At 43.8% G+C, this 18536-nt stretch overlaps 1 protein-coding gene across 1 annotated transcript in view; it reads right to left on the reverse strand.

Moving 5' to 3' along the window:
* CCDC83 (coiled-coil domain containing 83) overlaps positions 1-18536 on the reverse strand; it is a 186756-nt gene that overhangs the window by 61411 nt on the left and 106809 nt on the right. The window contains exons 7-8 of the mRNA XM_078656235.1: positions 14849-14917; positions 9920-10041 (exon numbers count right to left, since the gene is read on the reverse strand). Of these exons, the coding sequence (XP_078512361.1) occupies positions 9920-10041; positions 14849-14917 (191 nt within the window). The remainder of the gene's footprint in view (positions 1-9919; positions 10042-14848; positions 14918-18536) is intronic.

Raw genomic sequence — 18536 nt, forward strand, 5'->3', positions numbered from 1 at the left:
TGCTCCTATAAAGGTGTTGGTAATACTGAAGGAATTGGTCGTTAATGCCCGATTGTGTGTAAACCATGTGCCCCTCCGGAGCAGCGAGTGCCACTATCGGGGAGCCTCGGGTCCCGGGGCTGGCCAACCATGCCAGTAGTGAGCCCACTTTATCGCGCTCGGCGTGAGCCCGGACCATGAACTCCTTATAGTCAAAGCATCGCAGTTTTTCCAGTGCCGTCGCCACTACCTCTCGCGCCTCCGACAATTGATCCATGTCTTTGAAGGAAACCTGCACTTGTCCTGCAGTACCACACTTGTTCAGTGTCTTTCAGGGTAAACTGTGATGCTTTTGACCAGTGCTGTATGCGTTATGCATGTGAGACAAGGACCTCTTGTACTCCTGCTTCCTGTGCTCCTTCTATTTCTGTGTGCTTTTGGCCTTACCAAAAGACTGTTGTAGCTGCTTTACCAGCCTACTTCCTTTGTGCTTTCCTAAATGTATACTTATTTGTAATATATGTACTTTTTATTTAAAGGTATTCAAATGTTGTTGTGTTAAAAGCAAACAATATCAAACAGTCTTTCCTTTCACACCAGCAAGATTGTCACATAATTCACTTTACAAAATCCTCAAACTTTGCTGTAAATGAAAGAAAAGTAAACACTAGTCTCCATGTTAACAGAATAAGTTGTAATTTGTCAGCATACCAGACGGACATTTGACCTTTGTCTTTAAATGCACAGCAAATGTGACAGGATATAAATTAAACTTAAAGTCTTTGTTAATGTCTGTTCACCTGCAGAACTCCAGCATGATTATGTAAGTGCCCTCACAGAGGTCAAAGGCTACTGTAGTTGGGCACACTCACATCTCCTGGGCCACGGTGCAACACTGGTATCTACGCCTCTGTTGCCAAAGCCAACATGGGACTGGACAAAAGCACTGATTGCCATATTTCTTTGAGGAAAAGATGCAAAGCACAACACTATAGGCAGCTGTCTATTGTGATAGAAATAACTTTAGAAGCCAGGGTCATCTGTTGAGTCAGACTGAAATCACAGAGGGATTGAGGCCATAGACATGTGTCCAACACATTTGAGTTGTGTTCAGTCAGCATAATCTCCATCTTTGATGGATTTAGTGTTAAGAAATGATGGACCATGTAATCCTCTGCAGATTCTAATGCTAACAGAAGTTGTTTCAGAGCACCTTGCTCCTCCCATACTGCTAGATGGGAAGTTGTGTGTTATATGAATACTGTAAAACATCAATTTAAACTGATAAAGAGGATGGTTTAAAGGATGTACCCAAATACAGGCATGGCTACTTCCACCCGTACAAAACGTCACAACAACTTCTTGGAAAACCAGCTTAAGCAGTCAGGGACTTCCACTCAGTTACTTTACAATATACAACTATTCCTCAGGGGTTCATTCATGACATTCTTATGCCCGACTTTACGTCAAACTATGGCATTCCTAAACACCTTCAAGGTATAAATATACCTTCACTTGCTGTAGCAAACAACGGTGGATCGGAGCAGATCGACAGCCTTCTTGCCCGACGTAGCTCGCTACAGCAAGTGCCGAAGGAAGCCGACTCTCCAGCTGACACACTGATCAGGAAGCTGCCTTTCTTCTGCCGAGAATCCAGCTCCAGTGTTTCCGGCTCCCCTTGCAGGGTGTTGGGAAATTGAGTCCCGAGACAGAGATACCAGACCTCTTTCATTCTAAACCATGGTATGGAGCTCATTAGAACCTAGAGAAACCTTTGGTAGATTCTTGGCAAAGAACTAAAACCTATGCTACACAATACTTACTTCTTCCCTCGTACTAGACTTAGGTTAGGTACATTGGGATAGGCGTATTTTAGAAGCACCAGTTGAGTATTTTAGTCTGTGTATTTATGCATGTATTTTTATATGGCTTAGAAACCATACCATGCTTTTACAGTATTATTTTATAATACTATTCTCGCGGTACGCATTATACTTTGCAGTCTGCATAACGATTGTAGCAGTTCACCTCTCTTGCATGAGAAAGAAGACTGTTCAATAAACCTTTTATTGAAAACGCCTGTCTCATTATTTCTCTTCAACTCTGTAGAAACGAACCATGCATGATTGACTGAGTGAAATACTTATCTATTGTTTCCGTGACTTTGAGAGATATATTCTTATTCTTGGGAAACAAAGTTGTCATGTTTATGCGGTTGGACGAAACAAAACCATTTAGAAAAAGGGTCCAAGGGATATATATTTTATAGACCCACACCTGGTTTTATCCCCAGCACCAACTGAATGTATAACACACGAAACACAGGGGGTCTACCAGCCAAAGTGAGAGGCTGCACTGTCGATACTGAGTCCACAGGATCTCAAATTATCTTTATCACACAAAAACAACGTATTAATAAGAAAAGAGGAGAAAAAGGTGAAAGCTACATGCATAGAGGAGACCGGTACATCATCGATTATTCGTATATGGCTGATTAATCCACAACAGATTGTAGAGGGTTTCCATCAAAATAGACTCAATGATCAGTCCTATCATTTGGCCAAACCCTGGTGCAAATGAGGCTGGTCCCCTGATCAGTGGGACACTCAGGACAACATTTTTTTTAAGCTAAACACCATGCCTACAATCATTCCTATGACCAAATGCCCTATATCTAGAGGCAAAACATGTGAGGTAGGTCAGAACCCCAGACCCAGTGTACTAAGCCTCAAAACGACCCAGAAACTCAACTAAGACACCAAACTCTTAAAAACTCTTAACACTCCTTTATGTGCTATTTAATGAAGTTCTTCAAATCGATAACCTTAAAAATACTGTACTTCCCAAGGCTTTTAACATAGTATAGCTGAGGCACTCTGTGCTAATGATGTCTGCTCACCTTTCCGTCGGTACCTCAAGCTCCCATCTGAGACTTGGGGGAGGCACCGACCTGTTGGAAATCCTAGTATTAGTAGTCTAGTGAGGGTTTGTTCATGAGGTAACACTCCACCTATGTGATGTATACTAGATTATGGCATTCTTATCATGTGTCCCCATATTTCTTGCAATTACTGTTATGTATCATGGAAGGGCACTGTTATCAATAATAGCTGTCAAATGGGCTTGGTTGATCTTTTATACTTAGAAACCTGAGCGCACTACTTTGCGCTCGAAAAAGCGCGAGAAGACGCACTCAAAACTACTGTGTGACGTCATTTCCGCCATCCCAGGATGCTTGTTTCCGGTCCAGGGAAGACATGGCTTGGCAGTTCGGGCTGGACTGTTCCCAAGAGGCACAGGGTCAGACTGATTTGCATATAGCCCTGTCTGAACTGGGGTGGCTGAGTGAACTAAAGAATGGTGATGGATTAAACCCAGATCAGTTGACTGGGGGTGAGTGTTTGATTTGTTCAAACGCTCCATCCATCATCCCCTTTTGTATCGCTTTGTTCGCCCTAAGTGTGGCAGGGTATGCTCAGACGTGAGTCCCTTGTTCACTTGGCCACTGGATTCAAGATAGCCTGGCTGATGAGGATTATGAATCCGAAACCGGTCGCAGGATGCTTGTTTCCGGTCCAGGGAAGACATGGCTTGGCAGTTCGGGCTGGACTGTTCCCAAGAGGCACAGGGTCAGACTGATTTGCATATAGCCCTGTCTGAACTGGGGTGGCTGAGTGAACTAAAGAATGGTGATGGATTAAACCCAGATCAGTTGACTGGGGGTGAGTGTTTGATTTGTTCAAACGCTCCATCCATCATCCCCTTTTGTATCGCTTAGTTCGCCCTAAGTGTGGCAGGGTATGCTCAAACGTGAGTCCCTTGTTCACTTGGCCACTGGATTCAAGATAGCCTGGCTGATGAGGATTATGAATCCGAAACCGGTCCCAGGATGCTTGTTTCCGGTCCAGGGAAGACATGGCTTGGCAGTTCGGGCTGGACTGTTCCCAAGAGGCACAGGGTCAGACTGATTTGCATATAGCCCGGTCTGAACTGGGGTGGCTGAGTGAACTAAAGAATGGTGATGGATTAAACCCAGATCAGTTGACTGGGGGTGAGTGTTTGATTTGTTCAAACGCTCCATCCATCATCCCCTTTTGTATCGCTTTGTTCACCCTAAGTGTGGCAGGGTATGCTCAGACGTGAGTCCCTTGTTCACTTGGCCACTGGATTCAAGATAGCCTGGCTGATGAGGATTATGAATCCGAAACCGGTCCCAGGATGCTTGTTTCCGGTCCAGGGAAGACATGGCTTGGCAGTTCGGGCTGGACTGTTCCCAAGAGGCACAGGGTCAGACTGATTTGCATATAGCCCTGTCTGAACTGGGGTGGCTGAGTGAACTAAAGAATGGTGATGGAATAAACCCAGATCAGTTGACTGGGGGTGAGTGTTTGATTTGTTCAAACGCTCCATCCATCACCCCCTTTTGTATCGCTATGTATCAGGGAAGGGCACTGTTATCAATAATAGCTGTCAAATGGGCTTGGTTGATCTTTTATACTTAGAAACCTGAGCGCACTACTTTGCGCTCGAAAAAGCGCGAGAAGACGCACTCAAAACTACTGTGTGACGTCATTTCCGCCATCTTTGTAGTTCAATCACTCCAACCTGTTTGTAATGGGTCCCCGAGTGTCCATTTTGCTCGGATGTTGTTAAAAAGAAGCCCCAAGTGCTGCGAGCTAGTGTACTCCGTTAGTCTGATGACTAATAGCTGTAGATAAGGCTTAGTAACTCTGTTTCCAATACAAAACCAGGCACACTACTTCGCGCTCGAAAAAGCGCGAGAAGACTCATTCGAAACTACCGAATGGCGTCATGTCGGCCATTTTTTTAGTTCTAATACTCGAACCAAGTTATAATGTACCCACGAGTGTCTTAATGACAGATTGTTCTAAGGACATGATAGCGAAGCTTCTCCAAACTGCTACAATATGGAAACCATCATAATATTAGTAAATAGCTATGTGTTATCCTCCAGTTATTGATCAAAAGACCCCGGCAATAATACACGTATAAGATTATATTAAATTAGTGTGAGCCAAGAAAAATGTGCGCAAATCAATATGTACAAGGTGTATAGATCAAATGAGCACACCCAATTTCAGTTAGTACATCATAATTAATGCTCACTGGTACTACCTCCCGTGGACACTGGGGCAGAGTGCTACAGAGAGGTCCAAGTGAGCATTAATTATGATGTACTAACTGAAATTGGGTGTGCTCATTTGATCTATACACCTTGTACATATTGATTTGCGCACATTTTTCTTGGCTCACACTAATTTAATATAATCTTATACGTGTATGATTGCTGGGGTCTTTTGATCAATAACTGGAGGATAACACATAGCTATTTACTAATATTATGATGGTTTCCATATTGTAGCAGTTTGGAGAAGCTTCGCTATCATGTCCTTAGAACAATCTGTCATTAAGACTCTCGTGGGTACATTATAACTTGGTTCGAGTATTAGAACTAAAAAATGGCCGACATGACGCCATTCGGTAGTTTCGAATGCGTCTTCTCGCTCTTTTTCGAGCGCGAAGTAGTGCGCCTGGTTTTGTATTGGAAACAGAGTTACTAAGCCTTATCTACAGCTATTAGTCATCAGACTAACGGAGTACACTTGCTCGCAGCACTTGGGGCTTCTTTTTAACAACATCCGAGCAAAATGGACACTCTGGACCCATTACAAACAGGTTGGAGTCATTGAACTACAAAGATGGCGGAAATGACGTCACACAGTAGTTTTGAGTGCGTCTTCTCGCGCTTTTTCGAGCGCAAAGTAGTGCGCTCAGGTTTCTAAGTATAAAAGATCAACCAAGCCCATTTGACAGCTATTATTGATAACAGTGCCCTTCCCTGATACATAACAGTAATTGCAAGAAATATGGGGACACATGATAAGAATGCCATAAGCTAGTATACATCACATAGGTGGAGTGTTACCTCATGAACAAACCCTCACTAGACTACTAATACTAGGATTTCCCACAGGTCGGTGCCTCCCCCAAGTCTCAGATGGGAGCTTGAGGTACCGACGGAAAGGTGAGCAGACATCATTAGCACAGAGTGCCTCAGCTATACTATGTTAAAAGCCTTGGGAATTACAGTATTTTTAAGGTTATCAATTTGAAGAACTTCCTTAAATAGCACATAAAGGAGTGTTAAGAGTTTTTAAGAGTTTGGTGTCTTAGTTGAGTTTCTGGGTCGTTTTGAGGCTTAGTACACTGGGTCTGGGGTTCTGACCTACCTCACATGTTTTGCCACTAATATAGGACATTTGGTCATAGGAATGATTGTAGGCATGGTGTTTAGCTTAAAAAATTTTTTTTGCAGCATCTTGCCACATTCCTTTTCTTCCCTATATCTTTGTAGTGCGGGGCCTCGTAGTACCTGAGCAGAGTCCAGGTGAGGTGAGGTCTATTGCCCTACCATTAAGGGTAAGCATACAAATGTTAATTTTTTCTACACACATAATTGGTTTGTTGGTGATACACTATGCACATGAGACTGACACATCGAATACAGTACTAATGATGTAACGTTTTCCTTCACAGAAATTCACAGTAACTATTGTGAATCGGAGGGTTAATGTCCATGGTTGTTACAGGTTGTACCGTTTCTAACCAGTTTTATTAAAATTTGTTTTTGGTGATGGTGGTGATTTCTCTATTCTACTATTAGGAGTGCAACCATTATAAGAGCAGAGGCCCTGACGAATGCCAAGGGATTAAATACCGTTAGGCAGAAATATGTTGGCCCTTTGGTAGACAGATATTTGTTACTGTCTTTTCCTGCACTGTTCTATTTTTTAATTAGGAGGCGTGTCTGGTCCGCAGAATAAAGTAGTCAGAAGGAGGACATTCCATCCTATTTTAAATCACTTATTGTTTGTTGCACTAGTTCCTTTCATTCTACCATCAAAAGATCAGTCATCATGGACGGTTTGTGTATTTTGGTGGACCAAATCCTAATACAACAATAAGGTGCGGAGCTGAGTGTCCCACTGATCAGGGGACCAGCCTCATTTGCACCAGGGTTTGGCCAAATGATAGGACTGATCATTGAGTCTATTTTGATGGAAACCCTCTACAATCTGTTGTGGATTAATCAGCCATATACGAATAATCGATGATGTACCGGTCTCCTCTATGCATGTAGCTTTCACCTTTTTCTCCTCTTTTCTTATTAATACGTTGTTTTTGTGTGATAAAGATAATTTGAGATCCTGTGGACTCAGTATCGACAGTGCAGCCTCTCACTTTGGCTGGTAGACCCCCTGTGTTTCGTGTGTTATACACATGTTTATGCGGTTGTCAGAAACTAATCCCTTCTTGTGTATTCAAGAAAGTTTGTAGTGACCTCTGAGTTAGCTAGTTCACACACAATTAAGTTTAGTATATTCGATTAGAGACCTAATTGACATCAGTCCTACGTCAAATCTATAGGCTATATTATTCCAATGCGCAGAGCCTATTGGAATATAGGAACTACACTACATTTCCAAGCACATTTTAAGTAGTATTGAATTATCTTTATTGTTTGGAAATAATTGTACCTGATTTTACATGCATTTTATGGGTTTGCAGTCCCAAGAATATATTTATAGACAATAGTTGAAGGGTGACAATGCTGAAAAAGTGTAAAAACATGCTTGCTGTACTTTAGTGGAACCAAGGGATCAAGTGATTAAGCTAGACAGAACCAAGATTAAAAGTGTTGTGACTAAAGTTGGGGCTTGGACTCGTCTACATCTGTAACTTCTGATTTAGAATCCACTGCAGAGGAAGAATCAGTCCAGCAGGTTAAACATGAATGTTTCATCTGAGAAAGCTTTCATGAGGACAGATTATTATTATCTGAGCAGAAAGTTTCTAAGTCAAAAGCTCAAACTGGGAGATATTCCTTCCAACAGTTGATGGTGTGCTTATAGTCTTGCATGCTGTTATTGCCTCAGTCAGCTAGCTCTTATTTTGCAGGCTTCTTAGACATTAGATTTGCTCCAGGAGATGCTGAAAACAAATAGTAGCAAGGCCCTTAAAATGTGGAATGCAGTTCCTGGAGCACATGCTGGATGGTATTTGAAGAGATCGCATATCCCTGAGTGGGATAAGACACTTCCTCTATCCAATGATGTTGCAACTTTCTAAGAGAAGTGCCCCTGGATCCCCACATTCATCAGCTAAACGTTCAATAAAATGTTATGCTGTGCTTTTGATGGCAGATATGGTGCACAGCATTAATGCAGGAGCAGTAATATTAATTGTACACAGAAAATGTGTAGGTCTTTGAGACTTGTCCACAAGCACACATGCACAGAGTCTTCGTGAGGTCTCCACAAACTGTTCAACTATTTCAAAGTCGTCCCAATCCTTTATTCAGACAAATAAGGGTGCTGCAGACTCTTCTGAACTCATCATCTTTCAGCTAAAAGACATTTTGACCTAGTCAAAAAGACCTGGACACATTTCTGTTTGTGCCCCTCCATAGGGTTTCTTGAACACTCTATCCTGGAACTGACACATTTATCAATTGCCTGGGTTAGCGCGCCTCCCCCTCCCCCATCAGTGATCTTGGATTCGTCTGAAAAACTTTTTCCTGGTATATGTCCTGGTGCCGCTAAATAATACAACTTTCCATATGTCCAAGAAGAATTACTTCTTAACCAGCCATTCAGTGTTTGCAGTGGTATCCACCGGCATCTCCAAGACTGCTGCAGCTGTTTGGCACTGTTTCTAAATTCCTAGGGTACTTCTGTGGTTGGCAGAAGACAATCCAAATGTCTTCAAAATAGGTTTGTGTGAAAATGTGTACTCTTGCTTCAAAATGATTGTGATGGAGAATCCTGCCTACCAATTATAAATTACCCCCACATTCACTGTGAAGGTCTTCGGTGATGCCAAGTAAGCTGACCTGCAAGTACACCTGATCAGAGTGAAATTGAGGCTTTGACTGCTAAGTGATTTTATGTTTGGATGTCAACATATTTTAAAGGAAAAATCAAGACAGTGCTTGAAGCTATAACCAAAAGACTTCCACAAACTCTCATACCCTGACAATGAGCTCTCAGGTGAGCAGGAACATCCAAAGTCAAGGGTTCTAGTTAGGAGAAGGTGGTGTAATTTTGATATATCGTGCAATGCTTTTGGGGCCGTCCCTCATTTAGTTCTTTAGAGGCTTTCTATTTTTTGCATCTCAGAGGGTGATGCCGGAGACCTATATGAAAACAAGCCACAGTGAACACAGCCCGGGTTTTTGTTGACCAACCTTAATCCGATATTTGCCAACCAGTCCACAGCCTGAGTGGGGTTACTAACACTCTTTAACTGAGAGATCACCTCTCAATCAACAGTGAAGTCTTGTCTGTAGTATACTGTTATATTAAGCTTGTGCCTAAATATCCAGAATGCTAGAGCCACTGTAGAGGTATGTGAAAAAGCAGCATAGTGGACATAATGAAGCTCTAGGAGAAGAGGCAAAACACTTTGGCCCCATTACAAGTTGTGCGGAAAAGGGCGGGGGACTTACCACACCAGGACCCTGATTATGAGCAGGTTGGAGGGAAGTGCAATTTATCACACCTTAGAAAATCTGCCCGTCACGGTAAATACCCTAGTGTTTTGTTCTATTAAATTATGGCAGGTCTGGCGAAATTTAAAGAATGGTGAGGACTGTATCACACTCTGCAAATACTGGACGTAGGAACTTCCATAAAACTTGCAATTCCGACTCCTGCACAAAAAGGGAGTTTGCACAGGGCTCGGATAACTCGAACCCACTCGGAATCAGAGCGTAGGTCTGGTAAATACCTCCCATTCTTTGGTTTCAGTTTGGAAATGAGGCTTGACAGGCAGAATTGGCATTTAACACACCGCCTTGACCTTGTAATCAGGGCCACTGAGGCGCAAGAATTTAAATATGCAATAACACTTTCATTACCGCGAGATTTTGAGATCCTCAAGTCTGCAATCAAACAGCACACTTATGAGTTTTAGATTATCTTGCTCTAGGTTTTGCACAGCGATTTCCAGCTCGATCACCTGTTTCCTATATGATGCAACCTGCAATTCAGAGAAAGGAAATAAAAACATTCAGAAAAAAACACTTGCTCTGATCTTCATTTCTATAATTGTATATCTTTTTCATGTTCCCAGGGATTATTCCGTTTGCATAAATAAATTACATGGGGCAAAATATTAAGTTGTCAAGAATTTTGGAAATGGGCAAAGCTGTCTTTAATCTGTTGTCCCTTCAATTCAAACTGGAAAAACACGCTTTATTTCACATTAATTTTGAGGAAAGACAGCATTGTAATCAGGTGCAAACCGTCTTATCCAGTACCTGTAATACAGACCACCACACTAAATAGCTTTACGACCCCTTGAAGTATTCAGCACCTTAGAGAGCCGATGTCATTATTAGAGGTAGATAATGTGCTAACGTGTGGAGCAGGAGGGGACAGGTGGTTAAAAGCTATCTGCTAACATCTAGGCCCAGATTTTCGAGGCTGTCACGCAGCGCAGCGCAGCACTCAAAGTGGCTGTGCTGCGTTGATTGACAGGGAGAAAGCAGGACAGCACCATATTCACAGCGAAATGGCACTCGCATCCCCTCTCTCTGGCGCCGGTGCTGATTTCAGCTGCTGTAAATGTCGTAGTACTTGTATAGCGCCCGAATCACCCCAGATGGGGTCTCTCCGGCATTTGTACGCATACCGCTGTGGAACCCTTCCTGACTTTTCCCTGTGAAGTGCCCACTCCTGGGCACCCCCAAGGTGAAGCCAGGCATCCCAGCGCTGTTGGGGCCGTTGTGGAGATTAAGCAAGCTATTACCCAGAGTTGCAGAGTGGGACCCATGATTAGAATAGGCGCTGAGGCGAGAATTATCAGGTCCGGGGCAATTGAGCCCAAGACCCACCGAGGCGGGAATTGAACCCTGGTCCCGGGCCAGACCTCTGCATCAGGGTCTGCCGCTCTAACCATTGAGCCACACTTCTCCACCTGTGTGCGCTAAGCACACACCTTAGCGCCACAGCACTACGGTGCATGCCTGAGTCTACCTTAGGTTTTGTACAGGAAGGAAACCCTTCCAGTATAAAATACTAGGCGTAGACACACTTCAAAGCTTTTCCGACTTTGTATGTGTGCTGCACATTGCAGCACACATGCAAAGTCAGAAAAGCAAGGAGAAATGACAAAATGTCTTCTTTTAACACCTGCTTTCCAGCGGCATTAATTTTTGGCGCTAAACCCAGTCTGCCAATGTTAGTAGATAAGGTCTAGTGTAAAAAAGCAGGGTTGGTTGTGTGGGAATTCCCATGTATCACCCATTTAACGCCCCAATGACGCAAAGTAATGCAAGCAGCGTTTCGCTCTACTTTGCGTCACTTTCTCATATAAACCAACGCAAATACCAATTTGTATTGGTTTGTTAATCCCAAAACAGGTTTGGCATCAGGTTCGCATTAAAAAACAGTAACGCTAACTCAACGCTAATTCTTTGAGAATCTGGGACCTAGTGTGATCTGAGAGTTACAAGTACACACACTAGCGCGGCAAAAAAATTGAATTATTTTGCCATTAATAATCCCCATTGTCTTCAGTGAGATTTAGACCTGTCTTATTTCGTCACTCGCACTTGGCTGAGAGACTGGCTGCTTCGTCCCCCTTTCTCCAATTTAGGACCAGTAGTGGTTGTTTGCCCTTGATGATATTGTCTTCCAATGGTCCTAGATTATGGACTAGTTATCTTCTCGCTGCATCTGGAAAAGCTGTGCACATAGAGTGACACCTCTTTACCACACTGTCTACTTCTCCTATTTGGATTGCTCTTTTTTTAACCCCTCCCATGCTCATGACGAGGTCAGCTCATCATGAGCCACGGCGCTCCAGTGCTCAAGACAAGCTGAGCTCGTCATGGCCCGTGGAACCCTCACACGCGGGGATAATTCCCCTGCTGTGCTGAGCGTTCCATTAAACGGGCGTGGTCGTGACGAGCTCAGCTCGCCATGAGCACACGAGCGCCGTGGCTCATGACGAGCTGACCTCGTCATGAGCACCTTTCTGGCATTGAGAGTTACCCTTTCATGTAACCGTGCATCCCGATGTTTCAAGAAGAAAAGTAAGTAAATAGAACTTTTTAACCCCATGGGTACTGCAGCAGATGGAGGAATACTGTCAGATAATCTTACTGTAGGTCAGCGTTGTAGTCTCTCGCATGGAGATGCACTTCGGATGACTACCATAAAGGAATTGTAGACCACGTCTCGTAATATGGAGAGGAAGGTAATGGACATTGGTAGTAATCTGAAGAGGTGGCAGGGCACTCTTCAAGGAGAGGAGTGGAATATGGGCAAGACTCTAAGGAAATTAAGGACTTCCAAATCAGAGATTGAAGGCCTTCAAGTGGAATTTCAAGACTTTGTAGAGTTATGCAAAGGTGCAGTAAACTTATTTCTCCAGCCTGAAAAGTTAAAAGGTTAGAGGACCAGGGTTGCTGCTCTGAGCTCCAGATTCTGGGATCGCCTGCATCTGGGGGAGGGGAGGTTCTTCTCACATCTGTTTGGAATTTTGAACAAAATCAAGTGAAGTCTGGAGAGGATTTTGACATGGTGAGGTCTTCAGACTCCCTCCATGAGGCACTGCAAGGACTTCCACAAAGGAGGGAATGTTTATATCAGAAAGTGGGTCTAGTGACAGGGAAACAGTCCTCAGTGCAGCAATGAAGAAATCCAGAACTCTCAGGTGTGTTTCTTCCTGGCTCTCACTTAATCGACCTCGGGGAAAAGAAGGGTAATTTTGAAAAAAATTAAGGAACTGGTGCAAGACGTGGTATCCTGTCAGGCGCAAAATAGTGGGGGCACATGTATTTTCTAGGGTGAATGCCGGCCACTCCTCTCTGGAGGTGGTGAAAGTGTGGAATATGCAGGATGTTTAGATTGATGCTTGGAGATCGTGAGAGGGGTGAGTAGAGTGTTTTTCTAATTTTGGCCTGAAGAACTAGATAATCAGGTGGAAGGACCAACAGGTAAGGGGATGAGCTTACAATCTGCACTGTAGAGTTCTTTTGTCGGTTGGAATAATTATTGACATATTCTCCCTACGCGAACCCTCCACTACCCCACCTTCCAGTAAAGTTGTGCCTGCCTGGTGCAGAAGGGTCGGTAATGCTAAGAATAGTGAATCTAAGTCAATGTGATCGAAGAAAAGAAAAAAGCTGCTTTGATTTGAGGGTTGGATGCTGGCCCATACAGTTCAGATTCTATATGGAGCAACGAAGTAGGAATTATTTAAATGAGATCCATAGGTAAAACAAATTAGTTAGAGTTAGATATTATTGCAAACTTTTTAATCATAGGAGAATTTAATAGCTGGAAGCTCCTCCAACATGTGGGGATGTTTTGGTATTTCATCATTACAAGGTTCATCAATAACGTCTATTCATTATAGCAAACTATAGTCTGTGCTAATAACAATCATTACAGCTGTGACACTGAAGTCAGGCCAGGCAAGGTGCAACAAGCCAACAAATCTTGTTAAATGCTTGGCGAGAACCTCTTTCAGCCGGTGCAGTGGAGACTGTAGTGTTGTTGCAGTGGTGAGTGTTGTTGCTGGCTAGTCCATAGTCCAGCTCTAGAGCTTTTAAGAAACAAATGGAGGAAAAGACAAATGGGGGGCTAGTTTGCCCCTTGATTGAAGCGGACAACTACATGGGATCCAGCAAATGTCACAAGAGAAGGTGAGTGGATAGAGGACAGTGTTGAGCTTTGAACTGATGAACATTTAGAATTAGGTAAGCATTTTTATAGCACTATTATATATATATTTTTTTTAAAAGCACCTTTAGTGATGTATATTGGTATCTTTGAGAAATGTATTTTAAAGTTCTGATATAGCTTTGTCTAGTCTGATCATATATGCTTTCTATGTTTGTTTTGTATAGGGAACAGTAATATTGTTTTCCTGAATGAATAAAGCTTCTTTTATGGTCTGTTCTCTTGGTACACGCCACGTACTATTTACACACTTGCACGCCAAATATAAGTTACAAAACACCCAAACAATGTAATGCCTTCAGACTTTACGACCTGAAAGGCGGGGCGAATGCAAACTGGTAAGTTGGATAAGTTTGCAATGTTAAGTCGGTTATTGTATGATATTAAATACGATGTAAAGCTGAACATCTGTTCAGTATGACGTAAATGAATATCCCAATTTCATACTATAAACGTAAGCTATATGATATATCAATCATAATTAAAGTCAATAAAAGTGCCGGATGCACAGTTTACTCATGGGCAAAAGATGCCAGACCTGGAATCCCATTTCGGGTGTAAAAAGGAATTTGCACCCGAAACTGATTAAATCCCAGTCAATAATCAGGGCCTTATGGCCAGATGTAGGTGGCCCAATACTGGTCGGTAACGACCGAAATTACCGAATTTCGGCTGTTACCGACTGGTATTGGGCATTTGGGATGTAGGGGAGGATTCGGTAAATAACGAATCGGTAAGTACCGATTCGGTAAATTCCGAATCTTAACGATGCAGTCATTTTTACCGAATTATTACCTACATAGCATTTACCGATTCTACAATACAGAATCGGTAAAATTCGGTATTTTAGAATCGGTGAATCCTATTTACCTACATCTAGCCCTTATTAGTGCGGTGAAGTTGTATAACACTTTCCTCCCCACCTATCCCTCAGCACAACTGCACTTTCTGGCAGCAAATCATTTTGACCTTGTTAGTGCTGGAATTCGAGCAGTTAAAAAAAACCTCAATAACTTCTGGTAGAACATTTACTACCTCGAAACAAGCTTTCCTTTTGTCCTTTCCGTTTAAAAAAGCAAAGTCAATCATTTTACCTCATCTTTGAGCCAGCTGTTCTCTTTGATCTCTTTTCGACTGTATTTGTCAATGTGCTTTATGGCATTCTAAGGAGACACAATGTACAATTAATTCCTTAAGGACAATTGAGTACCATAAATGTTATGTGCATTACGTTTGTATATGAAAATACTGTACAAGACTCAACCGTGTTTATATGTTCTCACTTTACAACAGTTTTCTACCAAAGTTGCAATTCTAGGAATGCTTAAGGTCAAGATTCGTACAAGATGCATGTTTATTTATTTGTAGTTTTGCTCGGCAAGAACCACACCCTAGTGTGTGTGCCAGATGACTGCTCCTGTGGGGTGAAGCTGGAGCAAGGCATGATTGATGGGCGTTCACATTCACACTATACCACACAACATGTATTCAAAAACACAGATGGGCATGTTTACAAGCCCCTGTCGCCACAGCAATGTCCGTTTTTGTGACCTTCCTGTGGCGATAAACCCTTCGCCGTATTTACAAGGTGGCATTAAGCCACTTATCGTGGCTTAACACTGACTTGTAAAAAAGGCCTCCTTTCACGCTACACATAGCGTGAAAGGGGCAGGCAGGGGATGTTGCTGTGGGCGTTCCACTGCAACACCCATTAATTTTGACGCTGCCCCCTATTTACAAGGGTGGTATAAATATGGACCAGCGCCAAAATTAAGACCAAAAATAACCTTGGCTTAACATGGTGAAACGAGGAGAAATTATTCATTCCTCCTCGTTTTTGCCGTTTCTCTGTGTGCTGCCTTGTGCAGCACACAGAGAAACAGCAAATCGCCATGAATAATTGTTTATGTGCAGGAAGGTACCCAACAGTCGGTGAAGAACTGGATGGGTATTTAAGGGAGTAATATAAAGGCTGAAGCAAAAAGAGTGGGCAATAAATGTATGTAATTTGCAGTATAGTCATTGCTTCAAACGAGAGAAAAGAAAAATGAGAATTGACAAATATTTGAACGAAACCTGTACGACAACCCGACATTCAAGTAAATTATAAACCCCGCTAAAGGGAGGGAATAAAGAGAAGAAAGTTAACCAAGGATATGTTTAATCTGGAAACAGCATTGGCTGTAATGTCAATGCTATTGATTCAAGTAACAATCACCCGCGATCCAACAATGTAATGAAAGCCAAACTGTTATATACCCTCTAGAGGGCAAAACTTTCACTGTAGTACGAACACTCTTTTTAAAAAAAAAAAAATGTTTTATAATTCTTTTTATTGAAACTTTTAACAACATGAACAAAAAGAAAGAATCAAGGCAGTACAATCAATCGAGTGGTGGTGCGTCCTGCGGGGAGGAAAGCATAAGATCATAATACAATCAATGACATGGCAGGATGGGAGGATTGAGGGATACAGCAAGTCCTGAGACAATCGAAACAACATGATAGCAGGAATGTCGGGTCAAGGGGAGGGAGGATCTGCCACCAAGTGTGTGAAGGGGGGTGTACATATATCTCCCAGGTAGGAATTCCATTGACCCCAAATCTTACCCCACTTGCGGGGCCTGCCACGGGCCACATACACCGTCTTCTCCCTGAACATACACCAATCCATATTCTCCTTCCATGTCAGAACTGTGGGCGGCCTCTGGGAGCCCCACAACTAGGCGATATCCCTCTTGGCGATCATGTTGCCAAGGGTCACCCACTCAGTCTGTGACAAATCATAGTCATTCGGTTCCCATACATTCAACAAGCATCGTCTAGCTTCAGGCAATAACGCAACACCCGTGACCTCCTCCATTACTGCGTGCACTCGATTCCAGAAACGAACAACCGCCGGGCACTCCCAGAGTATGTGAAGAAAGGTGCCCGGAAGGCCACAACCACGCCTGCACAGCCCATCCGAAGCATAACCCATACTGACCAAGCGTGGACCAGTAACATAGATCCTGTGGAGAATCTTAAGCTGCACGAACCTAAGGCGGTCGGAATTGCGACCTCTTTCGGCGAGGAGATGGCCTGCTGCCAATCTTCATCATCAAACTCCAGACCATCGCCAGTCCAAGCTTCCCTGAGTCGCTGTAAAAGGTCAGTCCTATCGTTTATCAACTTTTTATAAATAAGCGATATCGTACTGTCGGGAACGTGCCCATCCAGCACCCGATCCTCAAGTGGTGACGCCTCCGGTACGGTAGTGTCAGATCTGAGCATATCTAAAAAAATTCCCTGTCACTCAGGTCATACTCCAATCTCAACTCGTCGAAGGTTTTAACCCTACCCTTAGTCCACACATCATTCACCCTGCATATACCAATAACGTCCCATCTATCAAAGCCTTTCGTCTTCCATAGGGAGCCCAGCCTCTCTGAAGCATAGAGCGGAGTAGCGCGTGTACGTCTGTCCTTCCATCCCATGGCATCATTCGCACGATGCCACACTTGCACCGCTATCTTGGTAGGGCCAGTGAGCAGCTTCCCTGCAGATTTCGTATAAAGCGCCCTATTGTAGTCACCACCAGGCAGCAACCATCTATCCATTTCCAACGCGGGGTTTGACGTGGGATCATACGTGCCGTGATTAATCGCCCCCAGTTGGGAGGCCCAGTAGTAGCGCTTAATATCCGGGAGAGCAATTCCACAGTCATACCAAGGAAGTGTCAACTTGGCAAGTGCTATGCGAGATCCTCCACCCCATATCAGTTGTCGCTGCAAGCTTTCAATCTCCCGAAAATAGCTGGCCGGGATGGTATCGCAAGTATTCTGTAGGGCATATAAAAATCGGGGCAATGACATCATCTTAAATAGAGCCGCACGCCCAAGCGGGGACAACGGAAGCCTACGCCATGCCACCACATCGGATCGCAAGCGCTGAAGCGGGGGCAGCAGGTTACGTTCATAGCGAACCACAGGATCCAAGGTGATAAACACCCCCAAATATTTGAAACCCGCGTGTACCACCTGTATTGGGCACCCACGCGGCATTAGAGGAGGATCTCCCGAGAGAACGTAGACGCAGGACTTGGACCAATTGATCACAAGGCCAGAATTTTTACCAAAGGAAGTCAAGACATTGAATAGCACTACCAGTGACTTCCGAGGCGACGTGAGATATAACAGAATGTCGTCAGCGTAAAGTGATATTCGGTCCTCGAAATCAGGGGTCCAGCGTATACCCTTCATTGACGGCTCCCAGCGCAGCCAAGCCGCTAAAGGTTCCAACGCAAGAGCAAAAAGAAGCGGAGACAACGGGCAGCCCTGGCGAGTACCCCTTCCGAGAGAAAATGAGCCAGAAACACGACCGTTGACAACCACCTGAGCCAAGGGGTCTCGATATAATAGTTTCACCCAGCTGATGAAAACTGGGCCAAAACCAAACTTGGCAAGGACAGCCCAGAGATATGGCCATTCCAGCGTATCAAACGCCATTGTGGCGTCCAAAGAAGCCAAAATGGCCGATTCACGCAGCGAGGACGCTCTCGCAAGGGCGCCATGTAGACGTCGAAGGTTCAGCGCCGTGTTCCGGTGCGGAATAAACCCGGACTGATCCGGATGGATCAGGTCGCAGACGACAGAAATCAAACGATTCGCAAGTACTTTTGCGAGGATCTTAGGCTCAGCGTTTAAAAACGAGATGGGCCTGTACGACGCGCTGCAATCCCGCGGCTTCCCTTCCTTGTGAATCACGACGATAGATGCAAGCCTTTGATCAGATGGAAGGGTA

This window comes from Lissotriton helveticus, chromosome 8 (genome assembly GCF_964261635.1).
Source record: "Lissotriton helveticus chromosome 8, aLisHel1.1, whole genome shotgun sequence".
Lineage (NCBI taxonomy): Eukaryota > Metazoa > Chordata > Amphibia > Caudata > Salamandridae > Lissotriton > Lissotriton helveticus.